The sequence below is a fragment of the Hemicordylus capensis genome, chromosome 6 (genome assembly GCF_027244095.1).
Source record: "Hemicordylus capensis ecotype Gifberg chromosome 6, rHemCap1.1.pri, whole genome shotgun sequence".
In the NCBI taxonomy this organism is placed as follows: Eukaryota; Metazoa; Chordata; class Lepidosauria; order Squamata; family Cordylidae; genus Hemicordylus; species Hemicordylus capensis.
In genome coordinates this window covers 120,059,210-120,086,111 of record NC_069662.1, presented here as the reverse complement: position 1 = coordinate 120,086,111, position 26,902 = coordinate 120,059,210, and the positions used below count along the sequence as shown (strand labels likewise).

Below are 26,902 nucleotides of genomic sequence, written 5' to 3'. Positions count from 1 at the left end.
TTTCCTTTTTTTATAGGTCACAGTTGATTACCCTGCCAGTCTTTCCCCGCAATCCTTCTACTAAATACAAGAAGTGCTGGCATAGGTTAGGTGTTCGCAGGGCTTTAGCCTTTTACATAGACTGGACTTCATCATTTAGATCTTTGCCTTCTCTTTTCATTACCTACAGAGAAGCGAATAAAGGACACCAAGCCTTCTCTCAATCTATCTCTAACTGGATTGTCCACACAATTAAATTGGCTTACCAATGAGTGGGAATTCAATCTCTCTCCTCTGTTAAGGCACATTCTACCGGTGCACTAGCTACGTCTACAGCCTTCAACAGAAGACTTCCCCTGGAATCCATCTGTAGGACCGCCACATGGGCTATTCCTTTTTCCTTTATCAAGCATTATGCTTTGGATGCTCGGGCCAAGAGTGATGCTACCTTCAGTCATACAGTTTTGCAGGGTCACCTTCTCCTAACACCTGATTTCCTTCACCTGATGTTCTTCTGGATTGTCTCTGTCCATCACATGATTGGGCTTCATGTTGTAGTGAAGGCAGGACTGATAAACTCTTCCAAGCTTTGAAAGCCCTCCTAAGCCTGGCCCCCTTTTACTTAGTACCACATGCCTAGCCTTTACCTCCTCAGTTTTCCTTTGTCCACCAAGAAGACAACATCTCTGGCTGGTCGGTACTCTTTCTTTCCTTCAAAACAAAACAACAAATTTTTGCCCTCCTTCCTCTATTTGGTGGTGGTGGTGGTTGTTCTTTCTCTCTTTTTCTGTCCACAGTTTTTTCACCCTCTTTCTATTTTGCATCTTGGTATATTGCCCACACACCTCCTCTCCCTCCATTGGAACAGCTCGCCTTCTTTTCCCCATCAGGGGGATTTTATGGCTGACAAGTCTGCTGCAGGTCCAAGTGCCCTTCCTCAGATGACCACCAACTTTGCTTATTTTGTCTGGAAGAATTTCATCTGGTCCAGATATTCATTACCATCTGGCAGGCCTGCAGAAATAGAGCCTCCAAATTCCATGCTAGTCTGTGTTAAAAAGAGCTCTACTCTTCATCTACAATGGTGGTTTAGCAGACTATTCTCTGCTAAAAATGCCTGCCCCTGCTGCCTCTGCTTCTGGCCCTCCAGCAGGGAACCCAGACTCTGGCGCTGTCTGTGAACCCTCTGCCCCATGGCCATAGGCTCAGCTCATGGCTTCTGGGTCAGCAGCTACTTCACCTTTCTCCATCCTGGCCCCCTCGGGACTGTTTGTCACAGACCCAAAACTCAGAGCCTACTCTACCTCATCTAGAGACTCCATGCCTCCCATATAGAAGCTGAAAAAGCACAAGGCATCTTGCCTGCCAGAACTGGAGCCCACCAAGAAGAAAAAGTCTTACCACTCCTCGGACTCCGGAGGGCAGTGGCCTGACCACTTGGTTCAGAGGGGAAGGGCCTGATCTCTCGGCCCTGGCCCCTACTCCACAATCCCTGCCAGTACTGACAAAGGGACCAAAGAAAACACAGCACAAAACAAAGCACATGGAGCAGGTGCGGCCCCTTTCAAAGGCTCTTCCTCCCTCGACTCTCATATAGCCTGCTCTTGAATGGTTGGAGCTGGCACGTCTCTCCGGCTTGGAGGCGGAGTCTGAGTCCTGCCTGACTCCTGGACACGGGAGCTCTCCTGCATCATCTCTACCAGTGCCCAGGGCACATACTCCTTCTAATGAGCAGCATTCCCTCCGGGGGTTCTATGCTTTTTCTCCCTACTCCCATGGTGGCCATAGTGAGGAACCTTATTCAGAGGACATTTCTCATTCCCACGGATCTCTTGACAGCTTTGCTTATTTTGAGGATAGCCATTATGGACCATGTGGTCTATTATGGACTACGCTACACACACAGGTCCTCATTTGATGACCATGTTGATTACAGGGGTGGTTGTTGTTATTATTTATTATTAATTCTGCCTACTCTGCTTTAGATCCCGCTCTCCCAGGTAGAGCAAACTGAACAAAAAGGTACATTTCAACAAGTTTCCAAAGCAGTTTACATACAGAAATCAAAATAAATACGTACATAACATGGCTACCCTGTCTCCAAAGGGCTCACAAACTAAAAAAGAAACATGACACCAGCAACAGCCACTGGAGGGATGCTGTGCTGGGGATGGATAGGGCAGGTTGCTCTCCCTCTGCTAAATACAGAGAATCACCACTTTTAAAAGGTGCCTCTTTGCTCGGTTAGCAGAGAAAAGGCGCTTGATGTGTGAGCTAGAAGGGCTCCACTGCATTTGGACATGCAATGCTTCAGTCAGTTTTTGCATTATCCCCTTCAGGTTGCTTACCTGTTAGAGGTGTACACAGAACCGGCTAGCCCGGTTCAGGTTGAGTGTGAACTGCACTTGAACCTGACCGAACCAGTTCGGTCCGGCCCCCCTTTCAACCACCCCCTGGTCCAGTCTGGTCTGGGGGGGCAGGATTCATGAATATATTTTTAAAAATTAAAACAAATTTTTATTTACCTCTAGCCCCTTTGGGGGGGCTTCCCAAGGGCCGTGGGGTGGGGTGTGTGCAAAGGTTTCCCCTTCCCCCACTGGCCTGGGTAATCACCGCCATGGCCCGTTTTACCCATGGTTTTGGCTGTTTTTTTAAATGGCTGCAGATTTTTTAAAAAATGCGCAATAGGCCTCTGCGAGGCCTCACAGAGGCCATTTGCACATGCGTGGCGTCAGGCGAGATGGCCGCCATGCAGAGTTACAGAGGCCCGAACGGGCCAAAAACGGGTAAAATGGTCCGTGGCGGTGATTACCCAGGCTGGTGCGGGGAGGGGGAACCTTCACAGACACCCCCCCCACACAGCCTTTAGGAAGCCCATTGAAGGGGCTAGAGGAGGTAAATAAAAATTATTTTAATTTAAAAAATAATCCGCGAACTGGTGGGGTGTGTGTGATCCCGGTCCAAACAGAACTGGGACGGGTTTGGTTTGACCCCGAACCATCGAACCAAGCCCCTGAACCAGTTCACACATCCCTATTATCTGTAACTGGGGTCCTTCTGGTGGTCATCTGTCCTTTCACACTCCCATTCAGCCTCCCCGCTGCGGTACCATTAGCTGTGGTGGACTCCGAAATTGAGGAGGTAAAGGCTAGGCACATCGAACTATGTAGAAGGGGGCAGAAATTTGGAAGAGTTTACTGGTCCTGCCTACAATGTGAAGCCCAATCATGTGAATGGACAGATGACCACCAGAAGACCCCCAGTTCTGGTGTGGATTGACTGAGTCATTTAGGTTCAGTCTAGATTGGCATGATATGGGAGCCTTTAACCCTTTGCTCCCACCATGGTCCTGATCCAGTTCAGGCCCTCCACAGCTGCTATTTGCCACATTTGGGGAAGCTCTCACTCTCAGCAGTGGAGCTTTCTTCCCAGAGCAATTATCAGCCTCAGGGCCATGACAGGGGCAAAGGGCTAAAGCATCCTCCCCCATGTTGCAGTCCTAATCCAGATCCATCATCCCCCAACATGGCTTCTGTTTATGAAAAAACAAACCAAATATGCCAGGGCCAAGCTACATGTTTAACATCAGTAGTATGCTCTTAAAACATTCTCCTGAGTACCTGAGAGTCACTGTGAAGGGCATATCGGCAACTATATCTAAATGACCCATCCAAATGGGCTAACTAATTGTATGGATGTTTCCCACGGAATTGGCACCACACAGGATGGGAGTAATGGCAACTCCATAGAAAAGACCATGAGATTTGCTGCAGCCACTTGCTGGGGTGCCATATCTGTGGTTCATCTAACTGGCCTTGTGAATCACCCACTTGGTGAAATTTAGATATTCTCCCAGATGAATGGGATCCACATATGTAGATAAGTATCTCTCACAGAGGTGAGGAAACATTTAAAGGGCACAGCAGCACAGAAGTCTTCCGACACTAAGCAATGATTCAAGAAACCCATGTACACAGATTTGCATAAATGCAGCGTATTTCCCTGTTTTTGAATTCATTTTGGTGTTACTTGTGAACACAAAATAGGCGTGCAGTGAAATAGTTTCAATCCAGTGAATAGGCATTATTAGCAAGATTAAGGTGTTCTTGGCAAGAAGTTGCTTGGCAGAATATTTATATATATATATATATATATATATATATATATATATATATATATATATAAAAATCCTAGGGGAAGATTTTTCTTTTGAGTCACTACCTGTTTCATTTTAACCCTACAGTTTTATTGAATCACAATTCTTTTGATCTGCTATCTTTTTTTTTTTTTAAGTGTGGGTTTTTTAAAAATAATTATCTGGAAAGGGATGAGTCATGTTAAGTATATGTAAATGGGGGGGAGGTGCAAAGTAGCTGTTTGTTGCTCTCAAGTTAAATTTATTTTCACACTGGTTACCCCTCCCCGTACTTGTTTCAGAATTCTAACGTAACATGAATTATTGCTTCCTTTTCTTACAGGTAGATCTTGCCAATCTGTACATCAAGACAGGAGCCAAGAACATTCCCACTGTGTTTTTGCTGACAGATGCTCAAGTTCCAGATGAACGCTTTCTTGTGCTGATTAATGACTTGTTGGCATCAGGTGATTAGACCTACAGATTTCTTGAAAGATCTACCCGATGACAAATTATCTGTGGTTTCAATGAACTTTAGAAGTGGGATTATTTGTCTTCGCAATGTTTTCCAGTGGGGGTGGGGTGTCCTTTGGGAAAAGGCATATTAACCTAGATAAGTTCAGTATTGTGTCTAGTTTGCTTAAAAAACAAGCAATGTTGCTCCTCAGAAATGAATATGAAGGTCATGGAGTGAATAGGCATAGGTTTCATTCATTGATGTTGCTTTTATATGGTTCACTTCCGATGACTTGATTGGATTGATTTACTCCAACATGGCAGCAGGGGGTTGGGGGTTGGTAGTTTCTGTGAATATTTTAGATCGATGGTAGTAGCTGTGATGTTTCCCAGATTAGTTTTAAATGACAGCCTTTTAATTGTGAGATTAAGCACATCAGCATGCTAGACAGACAGAGAGGTATATGTTTATTATAATATGGGCCTGTAGAAACATTACACTATGGGAAGCCATGTTGTAGAGGTCATAATGGTATCCTAACATGTAATTTGTGGTTTATAGTTTTGTAAAGCATATTTCCCTATTTCCAAAAGCAAATGCGTTTTTTAATGGAACCATATATCCACCTAATGGATTAAAGAATTATTTAAAATATAAGATCTAGGAACTTATTCATTTTCCTCCCTACCTTTTTCTGAAGACTAAGAGTGGGACATAGCAGTTGACATGATGAGGAAAATCACTTAGAGTAGTCCCACTGAAATTTAAATGATAAATTAAGGAATGCTTGAGTAATTTTCATTAACATGTCAGCCAGCATCTTTTAAACCAGCGGACTTAAAAAAGATATAAAACTATGAGAAACATATTTTATAAAATGCACAGAAGTGAGTTGACTATAGCTGATTATATGGGTGAACTATGAGCTTAATTCCAGCCATCCAGATTCAGTCCAAATAAAAAAGCACTACAAGGTTTACAGTTAAAAAAAGTGAAATTGATTGATACGTGATTTGCTTTGTGTTAATTTGGTAGTTACAGGAACTTTTCATCCCCTTATTTTCTTTAACTATAGGAGAAGTTCCAGATCTATTCAGTGATGAAGATGTGGATGGTATAATTGCAGGAATTAGGAATGAGATACGGGGACTTGGTCTTAGTGACACCAGAGAAAACTGCTGGAGGTTCTTTTTAGACCGAGTACGGCTACAGCTAAAAGTAAGTATGTCTGGGGTTACAAATGACCCAAATGCATATTGAATTAATGATTAATAGTTGGATTAGTTAATGGATGAACCACCATAGGAGTCGGAAAACACTTCTCTCTCTTTGTCTTTATGATGGTTAGCAAACTGGAATTCACATTTTCAAGATTATAACCCTAACAATTTCACCATAAAAATAAAGTAGATTATGTACAATGTGTCAAGCAACTGTTGATTTGCATCTTCCGAGCTTATGTCAGATGGGTTACATTGCATACAGCCCAAATTATGCTGACTGGCTCCTTAAGTTCCTGTAGGAATTGTAGGATAAATATACCCAGCCTTTGGCATCTCTTCGTAAGAGGTGGCTTTTAGTAGGGATGTGCACGAACCTGTTCAGAAGCCCTTTTATAGTCCTCCAAGCAGGTTCAAACACTGGGGGGTTTGAAGTTTGAATGTGGGGGGATGTCTCACTTTAAGGGCGGGGGAGGGTGCATTTACCCCTCCCTCTGCTTTTCCCCCATGGTGCCCGATATTTTACAGGTCCTACGGGGCGGCAGAGTACTTCCCTGCCACCCCGTTTGCTTTTTGGCCGGAGCTGGCTCATGTGCACCCACTGGGTACCCGCCTGCCTATGTCACACTTGCGCACACCAGGCGGGCACGTGGGTGCTTGCACGCGCACTAGCTACTTCTGACCACTTCCAGCCGAAGAGCAAACAGGGAGGGAAGTACTCTGCCACCCTGTAGGACCTATAAAATACTGGGTGCCAGTGGGGGGGGGAAGCGGAGAAAGGGGTAATTGCACCCTCCCCTGCCCTTAAAGTGAGACATCCTCCGCTATCGAGCCACCCACGCCTGGTTCCGAGCATATCCCTAGCTTTTAGATTTATTATCCCCATTGTTTTCTAGTTTGTCAACACCCTTGAGTTTCTTGGACCTACAACTGAACACAGTATTTCCAATGAAGATCTTACCAGTGATAGGCTACTGTTAGTTTCTGAATGCACACAGTTGCACATGAAAAGCTGTGTTCATTTCTAAACCTGATGTACCATGTTGCCATATGATGCAGTTCCATGGATGGGTTATGTAACATGCTGCCATGGATCCTGTTTTAAAAAGTATTGCTTTGATCAAGTGTACAGCTGTCTGTACCTAATTCTTGATTGGTTATCTTTATTGTAAGAGAAAAAGAGATCTTCTAAATGGCAGTTTGATTCAGCTCCAGTATTGATTTCTACAGAGGATGTTGCTGCTCAAATATATGACACGTGTTCCTGCGGCAGTAAAATTATTTCTGGCAAAACCCCGCTCTCGACTCCTTTATGGAGCACAACTTTGTTTGTATAGCAACTTCCCTGCACTAGAGGCGCGGTGCAAACAAAATTTATGAAAAACATTTTTCAAGTTCCTCAATGCATATCCAATGTTGTTCTCCATGTAGAAGCAGCCATCCCTGAGGTTGAATCCAGGATATGGTTGAGTGTCTTTGATTAAGCCTAAACTATCATCCTACTGGTCTGGCTCCCCTGATATTGGCAGACAATTTATACTCTCTTCTGAAAAGAGCAGTTCACCAGAAATTAAATTTATATGGCTTCAGCCCGGAACCTTTATTAAGAATGGGATATGCTCGAGCTAAAGCAGCTCTTAAACAGCACATTTTTTATATGGACGCACAAATAAAATAAACTTTGATCCCTAAGGGTGTTTTCCTTGGAATCCAATAATTTAATCTTAATCCTGCTAGATACTACTATCTCAAATCACAATTTTCAAATATTGCAGGATGTTTACACTAGCCCATTTTAAGGGAAGTTTAGGAAAATCCCATATGTCCAAAGACTCTGCCCTTGCACATCAGGCATGATTGAAACTATAGCTCATGTTTTACTGTACTCGGGTCATACAAGGATTTCTGCCATCATTATATTTCCCTGCTTTTAGCCACTTTCCCAGGCCATTCGGATCTCTTTTATGTAAGCCTTTTACTATCTGACCAGACGTCCCTAAATATTGGCAAGTTTTGTTTCCTTGCTAGTAAAATCTGGCAACAGACATTAGTTCCTGAATAGTGAAAGGGGCTCAGATTTACTCTGTACAGGTGGACATTGTCAGATACAGTATTAACTATGTTACTGTACGGTGGGTAACTATGTTACTGTATACTTTCCCCCCGCAACTTGTATTGAGTTATTTGTTGATCTGTGACTGTAACAATAAGATTGGTCAATTCATGACACATGTGTAACTCCATGCTTTTCTGCCATGAATGCCCCCTAGATTCATACTATAATTGGAGCAAATAATAATAATCACACTTCCCCTGAGTTGGATGCAGGAGGACTATTGCATGTGAATTTTAATGTATACATTTCCTCCCTCTCTCTCTCCCCCCCGCCTTCTACTGAGGCTGCTGCTGCCTGTGGCTTCCCACCCCCTTCCTCCTGTCATCGCCAAGAGAGGCAAGCCAGGGACTGAGCTGGCAGTGAGGGGGCTAGTGTGAGCACAAGTGGAGTGTGTATACAGCCCACACACCCTCTGGATAAAATAAAGTGTGCGAGCCTATTGATCCTGCCACAACAAACCCTCTCGTTTAGAAAGGCTCAAAGTTATGGATGTATGCACCTTACTAACTGACCTCGTAGACTGCATTCTCTGCTTACCATATCATAATCATAGAACTGCTTCTTTTTCCACTTAACTGTTTTTCTGTTCTTCACCTAGAGGTGAAGCTACTAAAGCAGAATAAATACACAAAATTCACACCAGAACATCCCCCCGCAATTTGAAGCTGGACTCTGGATTACTTTAGATAGTTGAACATATAGATCTGTTCTGTTAACTGCTAACTGAGCAGAGAGGCACTTTTTACAAGTGTGATTAGCAGGCAGAGAGCAATTGGCCCTACCCAACTCCAGCACAGCATCCCTCCAGTGGCTGTTGCTGGTGTCAACCTTATGTTTCTTTTTAGACTGTGAGCACTTTGGGGATAGGGAAACATCTTACCATCTTCTCTATTTTTCTGTGTATAAAACTGGTATCCAAGTATTTGTAGTGATATTTGTAACTGTACTGAGTAAAACTATTGGTCCACCTAGCTCAGTATTGACCACACCAGAGATTCTCAACGTTGGGTCCCCAGATGTTATTGGACTTTGACTCCCATAATCCCCAGCCCCAGTGGACTTTAGTTGGGGATTATGGGAGCTGAAGTCCAGTAACATCTGGGGACCCAATGTTGAGAACCCCTGGTCTACACTGACTGATAGCAACTGTCCAGGGTTTCAGGCAAGTGTCTTGTCCAGCCCTATCTGGAGATGACAGCGACTGAACCTGGGACTCACTGTATGCAAATGCTGTGCTGTACAGGGAGCTGTGCCCCCTTGCCAAGCTGTCTAGAATCTTGCACTGCTCTTTGCAAACAGATATTTGGAATTATATTGTGAACGTAGAAAGGAAGCTTTTGGACCTATGATATTTGGCTGTAGTCAATGCTCTCTGGCAAAATGTAAACCATTGTACATATATCTTCTAAAACTCCTTCTTCCCCTTCCATTCTCCTTGGTCCTCTCTCTAATTTCACTCATGACTTCATTATTTTTAACAGCTTTTTAAAAACTGCTTTCAAAATGCAACTTGCCTTGCTACTGCTTTGCAGGTGTCCCACTGTGCAAAATTAGTACTTCCAGAGGCAGCTACGGGAAGTATCAATTCAGACTTTAAAGGGCTACGAAGTGGAGACCGTGTACTACAGAAGATATTAGTTAACACACTGGAAAACCTCTGTAAGATAACATGTAGCGATGGAAGGGGAGAAGGTCTACTGTAATGTAGGGCTGCAGTTCTAAGCACATTTACTGGGGAATATACAGTCTGTTAAAATCAATGGGACTTGCTTCCAAGTAGACGTGTTTAGGGTCAGGGTTTGAGGCACAAGCAAGCATAATTTGAGGGAATCGTTATTTTAAATAGCTAGGCATTTATCTAGTTCCTTGGGATTTTCTGATATTGCTGAAAAACCCTGAGGAATTGCAGGCATAGTATTGTATCACAAGCAAAGCATACCCAAACAATGTTGCTTCAGATCACCTCAGTCACAGTTAACCTACATAAGTCCAGAAACCCAGAAAGCAGTATTGCATCCTATTAGTTGCTTCGATGGCTGACTAAGTTTTGTTGTGAAGATTTTACTTTGTTGTTCAATGCATATGTAAATCATATTGAACTGGGTGAGAAGGTGACATACAAGTGGGCAGAGTTTGGGGAAGAGCTAAACATAAAGCACAGTGCAAGTGAACAAAATGCCATTTGCTGGATGTAAAATGGTAATTTGACTAAATTCATTAGCTGCTAGGTAGATTTCATTTTCATTTCTGAGCCTGATTGCAATGGCTCACTGCCACCACAGTTGACTGCATTCCTCTCTTTGATCACCATGTAATGCTTCACCCTCTCTTTCTCTACCCCCTCTTCATCTGTACAGATCATTTTGTGTTTCTCTCCTGTCGGTTCCACACTGAGAGTTAGAGCTCGGAAGTTCCCAGCCATAGTTAACTGCACAGCTATTGACTGGTTTCATGAGTGGCCACAGGAGGCCCTGCGGTCCGTCAGCAGGAGGTTCATTGAGGAGACGCCTGGGATTAAGGTACAGAGTTTCAAGCTCGTCAATCATATGCAAAAACAACATAGTTCTCTGGAAGATCAATAAGGGAACAAGCTGGGAAAAAGTCCTCTCTGTTTCTTCCCATATTTGTCTTAATTTGAGGTTGCAAAGTTCACTATGGTTACTATATTTCTGTGATGCAGTACAACCAATTTCTTTAACGCAAATTAGAGAGTTTGAAATAGGAAGAGTCAAAAATCTTGAAAAGGTCAAAAAGTGCAACTTACCCTAAAATTGTGGTATCCATTCATGAGCTGATTCACAATTCCTTTATAAACAAGCAAAACAAAAGAAAATAGGATTCCAGTGTATTGGCTTGCTATAGCAACTGGTGTACAATGGCATGGATGCCTGTTTGCTGTGATGCCATCATGTTATGTAAGGGAGTTGTAATGATGAGAAGCATGGGGTTTCAAGATGGCCAAATGGAGCAACGTTCAATTGTGCATAACTATCTTCTGTTCGAAAAGAGAAATCCATGGCAGCCGAATACTGCCGAAATCTGACAAAGGCAGTAAGTAAAGGTCTGGTCATAACAGCCGGTACACAGCCTTAGATAAGTGCACATTCTGGCTTTACCTAACTAGGTAGATATAAGAGGGCTAAGCTTCCAGAAATGAATAAGCTGTTCTGTGCTCTGTAAATTTCTTTCCTATTACATCAGCAAGAAGCCAATTTCAGCAGACAGATTAATATAATCCCTTCTTGTGAGAAATGATGATACTTTTCAGAACTTGCATTCTGTCAAAAAGTAACAATATAACATTATTTGAACAGTCAGGATGGGAGGGGAGGGGCTTGATATTTAGTGCTTCTTCTAAATTACATCTTTCATTCCTTTACTTCTTGTGCTGACAATTCTGAGCAATGAAACAGCATTTGTGATATTAGAAAGAGTGACCAATGACATCTACTGGCCATGGAGAGACTTGTTTCATTTTCTGTACCAAGCAGTTTACAGTCAATAGCTTGTCAGAGACTGGGAAGTGGTATTTTGTCCTGTAGCACAAACATCCAAATGTTCGGTACTACAAAGTTTTTGCCTTAGTATAAATATTTTTGTATTACATGAAAGGGAATATGCATAGTTGCATATGTGTTTAAAAAGGGGTAAAGTGCAAGATCCTATCTCTGACCTTCAGGAATGCCTCTCCAACGTTTTATTTTCTTTAGGGGTGAAACAAACTGACTAGATAGAAGCTTCTTCTATCTAGTTTGGTCAATTTCACCATTCCATTGACAAACCTAGGAGAAGGTGCTACAATTGGTAATAAGAAATATTGAAAGGATAACTGTAAGAAGACTCCCCACTCCACCCAAATGTTTCTGCAGTAACAAGGTTTTAATCTTGGATCAGAGCTAGTAACAGCCAGCTATTCCTCTTGCTTCAAAAATTATCATTGGTAAATCCACTGCAGTTACTTACTTATCCAGAGGTAATGGATACATCCCATAAGATCCCTGGATCGAAAGAGTCAGTCTTACATGTATTTGTTGCTATTGATCAGATCACCTTTGCTTTGTTGCATTAAGCACATTTTTGTGCTTATTTCTTTCTGGTGAGTGCAACAGATGCAGAAAAAATAGAATAAAATTACAAGTCATTCTTCCATTAGTTTAAAGGAAAATACATAAATTTAAAATTAGTAAATATTATAGCAGTGTTTTAACTGAAATTGCTACTCTAGAAGCCATTTCTGTTTTTTAAATATTATTATTGTATTAATTACACAACAGACTCTGCTTTGGACATCAAAGAGCAAATTAAAATTAATTAAACCTTTCACCACTTTTTACCATTCTCTCAACCAGAGGCTTAGGCCCACTCTACTTCTTGTATCTTGCAGGGGGGAAATAAATCAACACCCCCACCCCAGTCTTTTGTCTCTCTATAGCCTATTTATTTTCAGTTCACAAAAATGAATTGTGCTGAAGGGCAGCAAAGCCCTGCAGTTTCTCCAAGTTAGTTCTCATCTCTAGCACATATATATATATGAGTTTGTGTTTGCACGCACGCGCACACACACACACACAGACAGATACACAGACACACACCACACTTCCCATTATCCTCTACTTCAACATTTAGTTGAAGTAAGCAAATAGGTTTAAAACAAAAGAGCATATTTACTTCCACTGATGATGGGATTACCATCCCTGATTTTCTGTATAGTTCATTCTTAACAAAATAATTGTCATCTGACAAAACAATATGATACTTCTTTACTCTTTAATGTTTATGTTAGCTGTTTGTCAGTAAGCTCAGATCAGACATTTGAAGGAAGATAATGTAACAAGACAGGTTGTAAGCTCATTCACACAACCAGCCGGGGTGGGTGGGGTTGAGTTTAAGGGAAGGCAAGTACCTACCTGCCTCCACATGATTTGAGCCTCTTCTGGGCTCCGCCACCTACGCACATGGACAATTGATTTCGTGGCGATCAGTTCAGTGATAGGGAAGTGAGGGGCAGGAAACCAGGTCTCCAGACATCCTACAATGCCCTGCACACGCGGCACAGTGCATTGAGAAACCTCCCTGCTTCTAGGTCACTGCTTCCCCTGGCTTCTATGGCCAAGATGGCTGCCAGCAGCAAAAGCACCCAGAGAGTGAGGTAGGAGGTGCATGCTTGTTCTCCTGCCTCACTTTCTGCATGGGTAGAAAAGTAGGGCTACCTGGGGGAGGAGTGATGCTTCTCACTACCAGCCTTACCTGGACTAGCCCTGTCCTTACTTGGATGAGCCCTGGGCAGGATTGGTTGTGAGAATGCCCTCTGTGGGTGCTATTCAGAAAACACTATCACACTTTAGGCTGGATCTGCACTTGCAGCCAAAGAAGATGGAATGAGAGTAGAATTCCGAGATGGTAAACTGAACTGTATCACTTCAGGTTACAGGTGTGGCATACTATTTTAGAATGTTCTTTCATGTATATAAAATGTTCTCTTGTGAATTATCTGCAAGCAAAACTAGCACAGCAAACAGCAAGATTCTCACCCAGCCCTGGTGGGAGGGGCTTCAGAGATTGGAGCTGAGGGCAGGATAAGGGTTGAGGGCTTGGGTGGAACTAGAGTGATGATTTCAGCACAAGTGCTTTTGCAGGCTGCTGCTTGCACCTTGCTAGGAAAACTGGAAGAGAAAGGATCTAAAAACCAGCAAATGCAAACCAGAAAAGCTATATGGGTTCTGTAGATTTTGAGGCTATTCACACGATTGTAGAAAATTGGGCTAGCCTCCATTAGTCTGATTTTCTACAACCATGTGAACCACCGGGCTCATCTGCAAGCCCGGTGGTCCCTGAGCAGGTAACCCACTCAAGTAACCCTCCCCTTAAACTGGGTTTGTGGAGCGAGCACTCCGCAAACCCGTTTGTTTGGTTTTTTTGCTCGTGAGTAGCCGTAGCGCAGCTCCATGGCGCGGCTACTCATAGGTAGACCCCCCCAGCCAGGAGGCTTAAAACAGCCTCCTGGCTCGCAGGTCTCTCCAGACTCTCTCGGGTCTCTCCTGCGTGCTTGCACAGGGCATACTGGAGCTTCTGGGGCCGTGTGGCCCCCGAACTCCCCAGCCCCAGCCGGCTCCATGACAGAGCCAGCAGTTGTGTGGGTGGCCGCTGCAGCCGCCCAGAGCAGACTGGCTGGTCTTCTGTGGGGAAAGTGGGCTAACCCTCCCCAGGCGAGTCTCTTTGATCGTGAGACCCGCCTCCCTGTCTTTTGGTTTGATAGTTTCATAGTTGTTGCATGCAATCCAGATATCTTTCCTTAATATGTTGCTTCTGTTGAAGGCAGAGATTATTTTCCCTAACTCTTAAATGGTTACTTTCTTTTGTCCTTTTTGGGGTGTGAATCTGTATGCTGACTGAACAAAGCTTTTATAAGACAGAGAACAGTGGGGAGTTATTGAAGCCTCTGTTTTGAATTCAAACATTAAAATATTTTGTTACTGGGGAAATGCCATTTACTGTTGGATGGAACATCTATAGCCACTGTGTCTGTTTTGTGGATGTGACAGCTCTCAATCCATTCTTGTGCTTGGTTGCATATTTTTGAAAGCTGTATGCATTACTAATTCATCTGAGTCTAGAAGAGGAGCAGCAGATCCATGCTTGGTTCAACACTGCACAGCTCAGGGCAGCACTAAGCCAAGTGTCCACGACATGATGTTCTTTCTGCTTTTAGAGTCAAGAGAATAGCAGCCCTCAAAGACTCTAGCAGCAGTAGAGCTGTGCTTAGCATACAAATAGCAGTGATAAGAGCAACAAGTGATGGAAGGAATAGAGGGCAGGAGAGGAGCAATGAGTGCATATGTGAGCAGATATAGGGTTGGAACGACCACCTAAACATTTGCAAGGTTGCTTTATGAGAAGAAGAAGAAGGCAAGCTGTACTAGATGCCACTAAATGGAAATAGAAATTAGTTGGGGAAGTAAAGACTCTAAAAATAAGTGGGGGAAGAATGGTTTAGCAAAATTCAAAATGCATTAAATGTGAGGATATTAGATAATCTAATCAAAAGATGAACCAAAAACCCCTGTGAAAAGGGAAATTCCTCTTCTCATGAGTTTCCAGTCAACTGAAGGATGTGGATCGGTTTTCTCTCTCATTTTACAGTTTATTCACTGCATGCTGATTTTAGATATCTAGAGGAAACCTTTTATTTCATTTGTTAAAGGACAGTTGTCCACATACAATGGTCATTAGTGTTCATGGGCTACATCATTCAGTAAATTTGTGACAACAAATGCAAGAAGTATAATTAAATTCATTAGTGGAACCTACATTCAACTTCTAATTGGCCCAACCCCATGATTTACAAAGGCATAGTAATTGCATTAAGTGAGACACAGTAAAAATCAAGGCAGGCCTGGAAGCTTGGGCAGATGAAATAATCAATCAAAATAAGATGTCACAATCAAGTTCTGCTTCTTAAAGGCCCTGGAAACAACATTTTTGCCCACACAGAGAACAAGGGAAATATGCACATGGATTCCCATGTGACTGGGCTTCCCAGCTGATGTCCGTGTTGGAGACAGCTTCATTACTGCATATGCAATGGGACTGCTTCTAGTAATGAAGTCAGAGGGGAAGCCTTTGGGCTTAGTCCAGAAATCCTTGCCGAGAACCGTGGGCTGCACCCATATTACTGAGTGTGATGATCTCCTTTGCCAAACAAATAGTTGGTGTGGTCAGCAATTTGGGGAGAACAGGGGGAAAGGTGTGTCTGGAATTAGTACCTCCAAACTCAAACAAGTGATTGGCTTTCAACTCAGTAGTGCATCAAGGATGCAAAAGCATAATATATACATAACTACAGATGCTGGATACAGGCTCCCCGCCCACCTTTACTGTGCACAGAAACATAGTCAAAAGATCAATTATTGTATTAGTTTTGGAGCTTGGATTGCCTTTGCTGGATCTGGGCAGCCACATGCATATATAGATATAGATATGGGATTTATTTCTTCTTCTTCAAAGTATCATCCTGTTGTCTTTGGGAATATTTAAAACTTTTATAAGTAGTTAGTGTTGGTTATTGGTTTACTGCAGTTTACTCCGCCAAAAAGGGCAAAATTAGTTTTATATGCTTTTATTCAAAAAGGGTCAAACTAGCAATAATCATATTGTTTGCTTTCTGCTTAATGAAACTGATACTGAAAAATAAGGTGTAGTGTTGAGCAAAATACCACCAAAACCTTGGAGATAAATGAATGGCAGAATAAATAATTTATGCTAATGAAATTACTGCAATTAGTAGTTCCACAATGACCCTTTTAGAAGCCACAGCTGTTAATGTCAGGAAGTGCTGTCACTGCTGACCTTATCATAAGAGAAAGTGACAAATTGAAAATGCAGGGAAGACCAATCATCAAAGAGGTCTGTTCGGAACGATTAGAGTTTTCTGAAAAACAGTGTGAATTACAACCAGCTGCTCTCTGGCTCAGCATGCCTCCCATGCTGTGCCATTTTGTTAAGCTTGATAACAATAGTTATTTTGCCCCATTGGGACAAGTTGTCTCAGGCCATTTCCAGCTCTACCGGAACCCACTTCTACCCTTGCTGATTTACAAATGAAACTGTTGTTACCAAAGGCTTTTCAGAGCCACTGCGTAAAGGTCTTTCATAAGGATCATGGCTGGGCAGAAGCCAGTCACTCTGTAAGAAAGTTCCCTTGGCTAATTGTGGTGTGTGTGTGTGTGTGTGTGTGTGTGTGTGTGTGTGTGAGAGAGAGAGAGAGAGAGAGAGAGAGAGAGAGAGAGAGGATAATGTGCGAAGTCATTTAGCTACTTAAAGCCTAAAATTAATTTTGGTTTCTGCCAAAACGTTGTTTGAACCATTTTCCTCCAAGTAAACTGTATTTCTTCTGTATTTCATTGCCATTAGTCTAGCTTGAAGGCAGCTCTTGTTAAAGAAGTCGTGCTCAAAGATAAGTTTTGTTTCAGAGATAGATTGCAAGTCTGTCTACATGAACCTCTTTGTAATATTAATTATGTTAGCTTGAAATGTTTAGCTGTATCAACAACCACTCATGAGTAATTTTCAAGAAGATTTCTAAACAGTATTGACAATGCTTTGGTAAATTATGTGTGACTTTCCTATGAGTTGCTGTAGCTCATTTAATTCATATTAATTGATTTTTAAGTTTCCCTTGATTAATTGAACTGGGTACATCTTGTACTGAATGCAATAAATAATCATTAAAATGAGGGAGATGTGATTCCACAAATTGGAAAGTTAAGTACGGTAGAAGTCATAGAGGACAAAATGGAAATTGCTTACATTGATAGTGTAGCATGTTAATGGTAATATGTGTGTGTATATATAATAGAAATGAATGTTTTTAAGTTTAATAGATACTATGAACTTGAGCATTTAAAAGTATTATGCATGTTTATATTCTGTATGTCAATAATGCTGCCGTCAGAGCCAGCGTGGTGTAGTGGTTAGAGTGCTGGGCTAGGACCGGGGAGACCCGAGTTCAAATCCTCATTCAGCCATGAAACTAGCTGGGTGACTCTGGGCCAGTCACTTCTCTCTCAGCCTAACCTACTTCACAGGGTTGTTGTGAAAGAGAAACTCAAGTATGTAGTACACCGCTCTGGACTCCTTGGAGGAAGAGCGGGATATAAATGTAAAAATAATAACAACAACAGGTATAGCCCAGGTGTTTATGGCTTGTATGGTGTTCCCACCATTGAGTTTGGACTTGAGGATTTTTCTAACTCTCCTGATGTATTCATTTCCATTTTTTCTTTTAACTTCAGTGTGTGCAGTGTCATTCTCCAGGCTGATAACATTGCACACACTGAAGTTAAAAGAACAATTGGAAGTGAATATATCAGGAGAATTAGAAAAATCCTCAAGTCCAAACTCAATGGCGGGAACACCATACAAGCCATAAACACCTGGGCTATACCTGTTATAAGATACACTGCAGGAATAATAGACTGGGCCCAGGCAGAGCTAGAGACGCTAGATCATAAGACCAGGAAAATAATGACTATCAATCATGCTCTGCACCCACGCAGTGATGTCGATAGGCTATACCTCCCTCGCAGCTTAGGTGGAAGAGGAATGCTGCAAGTCCATCAAACAGTAGAGGAGGAGAAAAGAGGCCTTGAAGAATATATCAAGGACAGTGAAGAAGATGCACTTAAAATGGCCAATGACGAGAAACTATTCAACACCAATGAAACAAAGCAGGCTTACAAGAAAGAACAAGTCAAGAACCGAGCAAAAAAATGGAAAAAGAAGCTCCTGCAATATTTGCACAATATAAGTCAATATTTGCACAATATAAGTGGAAAATCAGACATCACCAAGACCTGGCAATGGCTTAAGAATGGCAACTTGAAGAAAGAAACAGAGGGTTTAATACTGGCTGCACAAGAACAGGCACTAAGAACAAATGCAATAAGAACAAAAGTAGAAAAATCAACAACAAACAGCAAGTGCCGCCTTTGTAAAGAAGCAGATGAAACCATGGACCACCTAATCAGCTGTTGTAAAAAGATCACACAGACTGACTACAAACAAAGGCATGACAACGTAGCAGGGATGATACACTGGAACATCTGCAAAAAATACAAGCTACCTGTAGCCAAAAATTGGTGGGACCATAAAATTGAAAAAGTTGAAGAAAATGAAGATGTAAAAATATTATGGGACTTCCGACTACAAACAGACAAACATCTGCCACACAATACACCAGATATCACTGTAGTTGAGAAGAAAGAAAAACAAGTTAAAATAATCAACATAGCAATACCAGGGGATAGCAGAATAGAAGAAAAAGAAATAGAGAAAATCGCAAAATACAAAGATCTACAAATTGAAATTGAAAGGCTGTGGCAGAAAAAGACCAAAATAATCCCAGTGTTCATTGGCGCCCTGGGTGCAGTTCCAAAAGACCTTGAAGAGCACCTCAACACCATAGGGGCCACAGAAATCACCATCAGCCAATTACAAAAAGCAGCTTTACTGGGAACAGCCTATATTCTGCGACGATATCTACAACAACAGCAACAACATTGACAATAAAATTCTGGCATCCCAGGTCCTTGGGAAGGACTCGATGTCTGGATAAAACAAACCAGTCAATAACACCTGTCTGACTGTGTAAACAAGATAATAATAATAATATATCTATCAATACAATGTAATATAATATAACCTTTTCCTTCCAATCAAGTGAGCCCTGTTAGTGCTGGTAGGGTTAGGCAGGATCCTCTGGCCTTCCCTGGTCACTGCTTTGGGGCCCTACTGGCAACTTATGTATGATATCCTTTAAGGATGTGCACAAACTGGTTCAGAAGCCCTTTTTCGGACCTCCGAACCAGTTTGAAGGTCTGGCAATTTGGCCGGTTCAAAGGTGGGGGGGATAGCTTTAAAGACTTGGGAGGCTGCTCTTAGGACCCCCCACATTTTCCTCACCGTCACTGTGTCTAAGAATGGTCCTGTGGGGCGGTAGTATACCTCCTTGCTGCCCTAGTGTACGTCAGACCGGAAGTGCAGATCATGCTCACATGCATGTTGCAATATGCACACACACCCACACACACACCCAACACTTCCAGTTACTTCCAGTCCAATGTATATCGGGGCGCCAAGGAGGTTCACTGCCACCCTGCAGGACTGTTTTTAGACACAGCACCGGTGGGGGAATGAGGTGTGTGTGGCGGGGTTAAGAGGACCCTCCCTGGTCCTTAAAGCTACCCCCCACACACACTTTGAACCAGCAGGCACTGGTTTCGTGCACACCACTAGTACCCTTTGCACTGGCATCTGTGTTTGCTTTCTTACTCTGGCCCTACTCGGAAGTAAACTCTGCTCTTTATTGGCTAGAAACTCCACAAGCCTGGCTTAGCAGAGCATCCACAACTTGGCTGATGAGCAGTTGAAAGCAGAGAGTTTCGGTGTTGTTGGGTTTTTTTTAAAATGGTAGATGCCGATAAAAGTCAGAGGTTTTCAACCAGAGCTACTTGAACAACTGGTGTTACTTTGCAGCTCTGTAGGGGGTACACTGGATATTTAGAATAATCCTGCCTCCCTGACCCGCTTGCATGCAACACCATTGGCTCCCTCTCTGGGGAGAAAGGTCAGGCATAATTCCTCCTTCTTCCTCTCTACTGTAGAGGAACTCCTGGAATTCTGGGCCAAAGTCTAGGGCCCCCAAAGCCCCTGGCGCCCCCCAAATCCTCTTTAGTCTTTCCAGGTGTGATCACCACACCACGCTGCTGGCCTACACTGTGTCGGACAGCTGAGCATGACCTCTGTTTTAGAGACGGAGGGGAGAGTGGGGAAAGAAATATTCATTCATTCATTCATTCAATATACTGCCTGACTCCAAAGGCTCTAGGCGGGATGTGGGATGGGAATATGTCAGGTTGCATGTTGAAATGCTTCTGCAAATGTATATTTGCATAGATAAACCTGTTTTATACTCTTACATTCTTGTGAGTTCAGTTGCTGTTTGCATCCTCAAACCATATGTTAAAAACACGATGTGTATCATGGTGTGTGTGTGTGTGTGTAGGATGCTTGACTTGCAGAGGGGAGCGTGTGCTCCAAAGGCCTTTAGGTCCAGGCACCAACATTACCTAGGTCTTCATATCCATATCTCCATATCTCTTCATGACTGACTGGCTAAATACTTGGGCTCAGCCCACCCCTCCCTCAGCCTGGCAGACGGGCTTGGCAGGAAGGGCAATGCTGGCTGCTACTCAGGGTTGGCATTGCCATTGCTGCTGAGCCTGTCAGCCAGGCTGAGGGAGGGGTGGGCAGCACCTGATCATCTAGTCCAGGGATTCTCAACGTTGGGTCCCCAGATGTGATTGGACTTTTAACTCCCATAATCCCTAGACCCAGTGGCCTTTGGTTGGGGGTTATAGGAGTTAGTCCAATAACATCTGGGGACCCAATGTTGAGAATCCCTGATCTAGCCAAGCCAGTCATGTGGAGAGGAGGAGAAGGAAGAGGCAGGGTCAGGTCAGGGGTATGCTGTGGAGCCCTGTCTATCATGCTCCAGAAGGTGAGAGAAGGAAGGAGGTCACCATAGAGTTAGGAGTTTGGGGTTTAGTTTTGCGACGGGGGGGGGGGAGGGTGTTCATGATTCCAGGGCAGATTCATTTAGCTTGTATTTTATTTCCCACCAACTTTGCAAGATTTACTGTGTGTCACAATTTTTGACTACTCAAATGGGGTATTTGAGCGGGATATTTGAGATGGAAGGGGTACATGTGTTTTTTAAAAGGCTGAAAGCGCCTGTACACTATGTCAGCAACCAATGCCTATGATTTAAGCTGCCTTCTGTGTCCTTGACATTTTCAGCCACAGTTTCATGAGTCCATTTGCCATTTCATGGCCTATGCCCACAACAGCGTGAATGAGATGAGTGCAAAGTTTCAGCAGAATGAGAGACGCTACAACTACACAACTCCCAAAAGCTTTCTGGAGCAAATCACACTTTACAAAAACCTTCTGGAAAAGAAAGTCCAGAAAATGTACCAGCACAAGGAGCACCTTGTAAATGGTATTCAGAAGTTGAAAACAACAGCTTCTCAGGTAATATGATGATCATCATCATTTAGTATTTTTGTGTTGGTTTTTGAGTGCTCAAAGCACTATTTAATGTATGCTTAGAAACTTAGATTTTCAATGCTTAGAGTTTGATTTTTTTATTTATATAGTTTACTTATTTTAAATATTTATTTTCTGTCCCTCCCCTACAGCACACTGCTACTCAGGGCAACTTAACATAAAAAACAACAATTAATCATGAAACAAACCAGCAGCAAGAAAAAATGGTAGACACAACTAAAGCTGATTAAAACTGGAAACCCAATTAAAAACAATTTTTAGATGATTCTTTAAAACCGAGTTTTCAGATTCTTCTTAAAACACGTCAAGGAGGGAGGGAGACTTTTGATTCATAAACATTGAAAAACATTGAGCTGGTCTTGGGGTAGCAGGCATGCATTGTCCCCTTTTCTAGGCAGTGTCCACCCTGGTTTGTATTTGAATGGGAGACTACATGTGAGCACTGTAAGATATTCCCCTTAGAGGATGGGGCTGTTCTGCAGAGAGCATCTGCATGCTTGCAGGCAGAAGGTTCCAAGTTCCTGGCATCTCCAGATAGGACTGAGAGAGAGACTCCTGTCTGCAGCCTTGGAAAAGCAGTTGCCAGTCTGTGTAGATAATACTGATATAGATGAACCAATGGTCTGACTCTGTATACTTGGAGAAAAGTAAAACAACAATGAGTCATGTGGCACCCTAAAAATGAAGAGATCTGTTAGTCTCTTATTTGTATCCTAAGTAGTGTGAATGCAAGGCCTCTCGCATAAGCAGTCATCTCCTCCCTTCTGCAGCTCCCTGGGCCTCCCAAGCAGCCGCTCCTGAGAGTCCCCTGACCCTCAGGAATGGTGTGGAATCTGACATATGGGATTGCATTGGAGAGGGGTGTTATTGAGAATCCAGATGCAACCAGTCTCCATAAGAAGAATTAAGGGTGCTAGATTTTGCTAAGGATGTACACAAACTGAGGTTCTGCCCCATGGGGAGGGGATTGGAGTGGTGAGTGGGATATTTAAAAAAGAGGAGAGCAGGTCCTTCCTGCTGCAGTGGCATTCGTCCCAAGAAACTGTGCATGGCATCAGCACGTGCATGGCATCTGTGCAAGTGCGCGGAGATCATGTGTGTGGTGCCGAACCAGTGCACAATCTTCAGTTTGTGCACATCCCTAGATTTTGCCCAGAGTCTGACTTGACTTCTACACAATGCAAAAGAATTGCAACATCTGCTCATATATCTGTGCATATTTGTTTATCACTAAAAGGGCCAAACAGGTTCTTGCTCCTAGAACAGAGGAGTCCTGCTGGTTCACATCAAAGGTTCATCTAGCCCACCATGCTTCCTATTTTGAGCAGTAGCCCGCCAAATGCTTTCAAGAAGCTCACTCGCAGGTCATGAAGGCAACAATCCTTGGTTGTAGTTTGACTCCCTGCAGCTGCTCTTCAGAGATACACTGCCTCTGAAAATGGAAGCTCCGTTTTGCAATAGTGGTTAATAACTATTGATAGACCTATCCTCCTTAGGAAACTAAATAAATCAGTATGTGTTTGTGTGTTTTTTTTTTAAAGAAAACCCATTGTTAGAAAGAGGCATCTTTGCCTTTTTAAAAAATTAGAGAGTAATATTAGCAGTCTATAAGCAGTGTATGTTATCTGGATTCATTTTCAGTACAGACACTGATCGACTTCCTGACTACCATTGCACTTGCAGAAGGACATTGGGCTTGCAAGTGCCGTTATCCTGGGAGTTTGCATTTCAGATTAGTGTTGTGCTAGCGTAATGCTGTTGTGTTTGCTTAAGATTGTAACATGAAGATGTTGTACAAAGAAAGGAATGCCTGTTCGAGACTAGCAGAAGATGTTGACAAGTCCCACAGCACCCATTGCACAGTGGCTGTTCCACAGCATATGGTGCACAACCTTGTATACTTCCAGAGAAGGTCTTTCACTAGCATCACAGAGCACCACAACTTTGCACATCTCTGCAGCCTTCTTGCATGTGTGTAACTTTGTTCATTGTGCTTGTGCACCATTGATCAAGATGTCTGCCACTGTCTCAGGCCTATCATGATGAAGATGTTTGTGTATTAATATTAGGGATGTGCAAAATGATTCAGATACAAAACTATTTTTACCTGAATCTGGCCGATTCACGTGATTTGTAGACAAAACAAATCATCCCTGTCCTCAGTTGCCCAGATTTGGGTACAAAACAAATGACCCCAGATTTGGACCTGAAAAATTTGGAGATTCGGACCGCCATTTTGTGGGTTGGCTGGTAGTGCCCAATGGGTGGAAGCTACCACTCAAATTTCAAAGAAATTTGGCAAAGGGGTGATTTTTAAAAGATTTCAGCAGCCTTATAGCTCCACATGGGTGGCACCAGGGTGGCCCAGAGAAGGGTATGGTGTAGTGCACAGAGGGTGCAAACCACCCCCAAAACGACAAGCCCATGGGGCACTGGGTTTTGTTTTTTCTGAGGTGTTCTTTTGAGAGTAGATTCTCTGATAGGAAATGAGTATGGATTCAGTGAAAACTTTGAATCTGCTCTCATTCGTACCAGAATGCACTACACCATCACTCGCTCTGGTCCACCCTGGTGCCCCCCAAGTGGAGTTATGGGGCTGCTGAAATTCCCCATTATTCCCTAAGGGGGGGGAAAGCTTAAAGACGTGCAGAAATTCTTTAAAAATCACCAATTTCACCAATTTCTTTGAAATCTGGGTGGTAGTAGGCAACCATTAGGGCACTACCATCTGACTCACTCTTCTGCCCCCAAAACCCATTTTCTGCCCCAAATCTGCCCCAAAGACATGCACACTTCAAAAATTCTTTAAAAATCACCCCTTTGCCCAGTTCCTTTGAAATACAAGTTTTAGCTTCCTTGCACCCATTGGGCACTACCACCCACAACAACCCGTTCTGGGCCACCCTTGTGCCTCACCCAGGGAGTTATAACTAAGGCTGCTGAAATCCCCATTATTCCCTATGGGGAAAAGCTTAAAGACACATAAACTTCAAAAATCATTTAAAAATCACCCCTTTGCCAAATTTCTTTGAAATATAAGTGGTAGCTTCCTTGCACCCATTGGGCACTACCACCCACAACAACCCGCTCTGGGCCACCTTGCTGCCCCCCACATGGAGCTATGCTGAAATCCCCATTATTCCCTATGGGGAAAAGCTTAGCTGTGCCAACTTCAAAAATTCTTTAAAAGTTAACCCTTTGATTAATTTCTTTGAAATTTAGGTGGTAGCTTCCACCCATTGGGCACTACCACCCACCCCACTCTTTTGCCCTGGGACCCCTTTTTTGCCCCAAATTGATTCAGATTCAAAACATTTGAGTACCAATCAAATCTGGGGTGATTCGGGAGCGGGGGAGATTTGGACCCAAAACAAATCGGGGGTGATTCGATTTGGGTACAAATAAAAATGAAAAAATCGATTTGTGCACATACCCATTATTATACCAACAATATGATAGAAGATCTGGTTGAGATTTTTGTTCTCTTTTTTATGCTATGCCCTGAGTGCTTTTTAGTTGTTTGAAGAGGGGCAAACTGTGGCTGATATCTAGACTAACACTACATTAGTACAGTGAACAATGTTGTGCACATACAAGAAGGTTCCCTAGCTGTTTGAATGCTCAGAACTGCACAATCCCATGCACTCTCAGTCCAAGGAATGACATCCAGACTAGTTTTGCACGGGTGCAGTTGGGAAAATTACACACTCTTCCAGAGTTGTGCAAAATTGTGGTGCCCTGCAATGTTGCACTAGCAATGACCTTCTCTGGGACATGTAGAAGGTTGCATTACAAGGTTGCTCAATCGGTTGTGAAACCTGTTGTGCAGCTTCCATTAGGACAAAGACTGGTTCGGAACAGGCATTCCTTTTTTTGCTCAACGTACTTGCGTTACATCCTTAACTAGAGCAACAGCATTAGCTCGTCTGGAACGCAAGTTCCTGACTAAGTGGCACTAACTAGCATAACATCCTTGTGCTAGCACAGCATGTTTGCACAAGTGCAGTATTGGTCTAGATGTCAACGTATACATTTATCCAAGGATAACATGAAAGGAGGAGAGGTGCCTTTTAGTGTTCACTTATTAGCCAATTAGAGAGAAGAATATAAACAGGGACTTGTCTTGTGGTTAATAGTCATTGAAAAAGCTCTCCTTAACATCCAGCTGTTGAATACCGACCTTTTTTTTACACTGTCCATCTAAATATGCTTTCCAGTAGCACCTATTCCAGACTAATGCCTTTGCTGTTCTGTTTTAGGTGGAAGATTTAAAATACAAACTTGCTTCTCAAGAGGCAGAACTGCAACTGAGAAATCAAGATGCTGAAGCTTTGATTACTAAGATAGGGCTTCAGACTGAGAAAGTGAGCAAGGAAAAGGCCATTGCTGATGCGGAGGAGCAAAAGGTCAGGGTAATTCCACAATTTAGTGTTGTTGAGCTATATTTAGCACAGAATAAACCTTTGTAGGTGAACAATTTTGAACACCTTCCCCTCCAAGGAGCATAACATCTAAAGAATTATTATACTTACACATGTTTCAGCATTTCACACCATGATTACCACTTGACCTTTCTTTACATTATGCATTTTTCCAACCTTTTAGCTCTTTTAATGATATGAAAGAACAATAAGTACTGAGCTCATTCAAGCATATAATGGATGGGGATCTTGAGAATCAGGCCTGTGTGTAATACAGTAAAGGTCAGAGAGTCATCTCTGAGCACTTCAGATGTTTAAAGGCTTTTGATTTTTTAGTTCAATTGAACAACTCAATTGTTCTCGAAGTCCATTCCACGTACTTGCAGCTTGACTTCCAAATTTTGCATTCTGTGATGTGCTTTGTGAGGTTCAACATGAGCCATTCTGGTCAGGTCCTTTCCTTCTGCTTGTTGAACTCATATTTTCATTATGAAATTACTTATATTCATCTTATCAGTATCTGATGAGTATCCTCTTTATTAATCCGTACTTCTTTATTAATACTTTTCAGCTCTATGCTCTTACCTAAAGCTAGTCACAAACTGAGAGTGTGCTTTAAGAGTAAGTTGCCGGGTAGGTGTCACTTTGGTGTCACTCAGCAAAATGTTGCCCTGTCAAAAAGATAATTGCAAGGATTCTGCTGAGCTCACTACTCACAGCACTGTAGGTAGGGCCAGACTTGAACATTCAGGTGTTCTAGTCAAAAAATTTAAAATATTGCTCTCTTTACCATTCCCTAAGCCTAGGAGTCCCTCACCCATTTCTGTCATCTCCAGTTTTGACAAGTCTTCCTTTACCCTCCAGTTCTGCATTAAATAGCAACTTGAGGTTTTCTGCTTCCTCACTACTATCATGTAACCTGGACTCTGATGGGCTGTTGTTGTTCAC

General features: G+C 42.7%; 1 protein-coding gene across 4 annotated transcripts in view; it reads left to right on the top strand.

The window, feature by feature from the left end:
• DNAH11 (dynein axonemal heavy chain 11) overlaps positions 1-26,902 on the top strand; it is a 250,146-nt gene that overhangs the window by 150,149 nt on the left and 73,095 nt on the right. For 2 of the 4 annotated variants that reach the window (XM_053263692.1, XM_053263689.1), the window contains 5 exons: positions 4,458-4,581; positions 5,647-5,789; positions 10,265-10,426; positions 21,264-21,497; positions 25,793-25,939. In XM_053263692.1, coding sequence (XP_053119667.1) covers positions 4,458-4,581; positions 5,647-5,789; positions 10,265-10,426; positions 21,264-21,497; positions 25,793-25,939 — 810 coding nt within the window. Of the gene's footprint in view, positions 1-4,457; positions 4,582-5,646; positions 5,790-10,264; positions 10,427-10,880; positions 10,959-16,420; positions 16,592-21,263; positions 21,498-25,792; positions 25,940-26,902 lie in introns of those variants that run through there. The other 2 variants (XM_053263691.1, XM_053263690.1) reach the window with 2 other exon arrangements.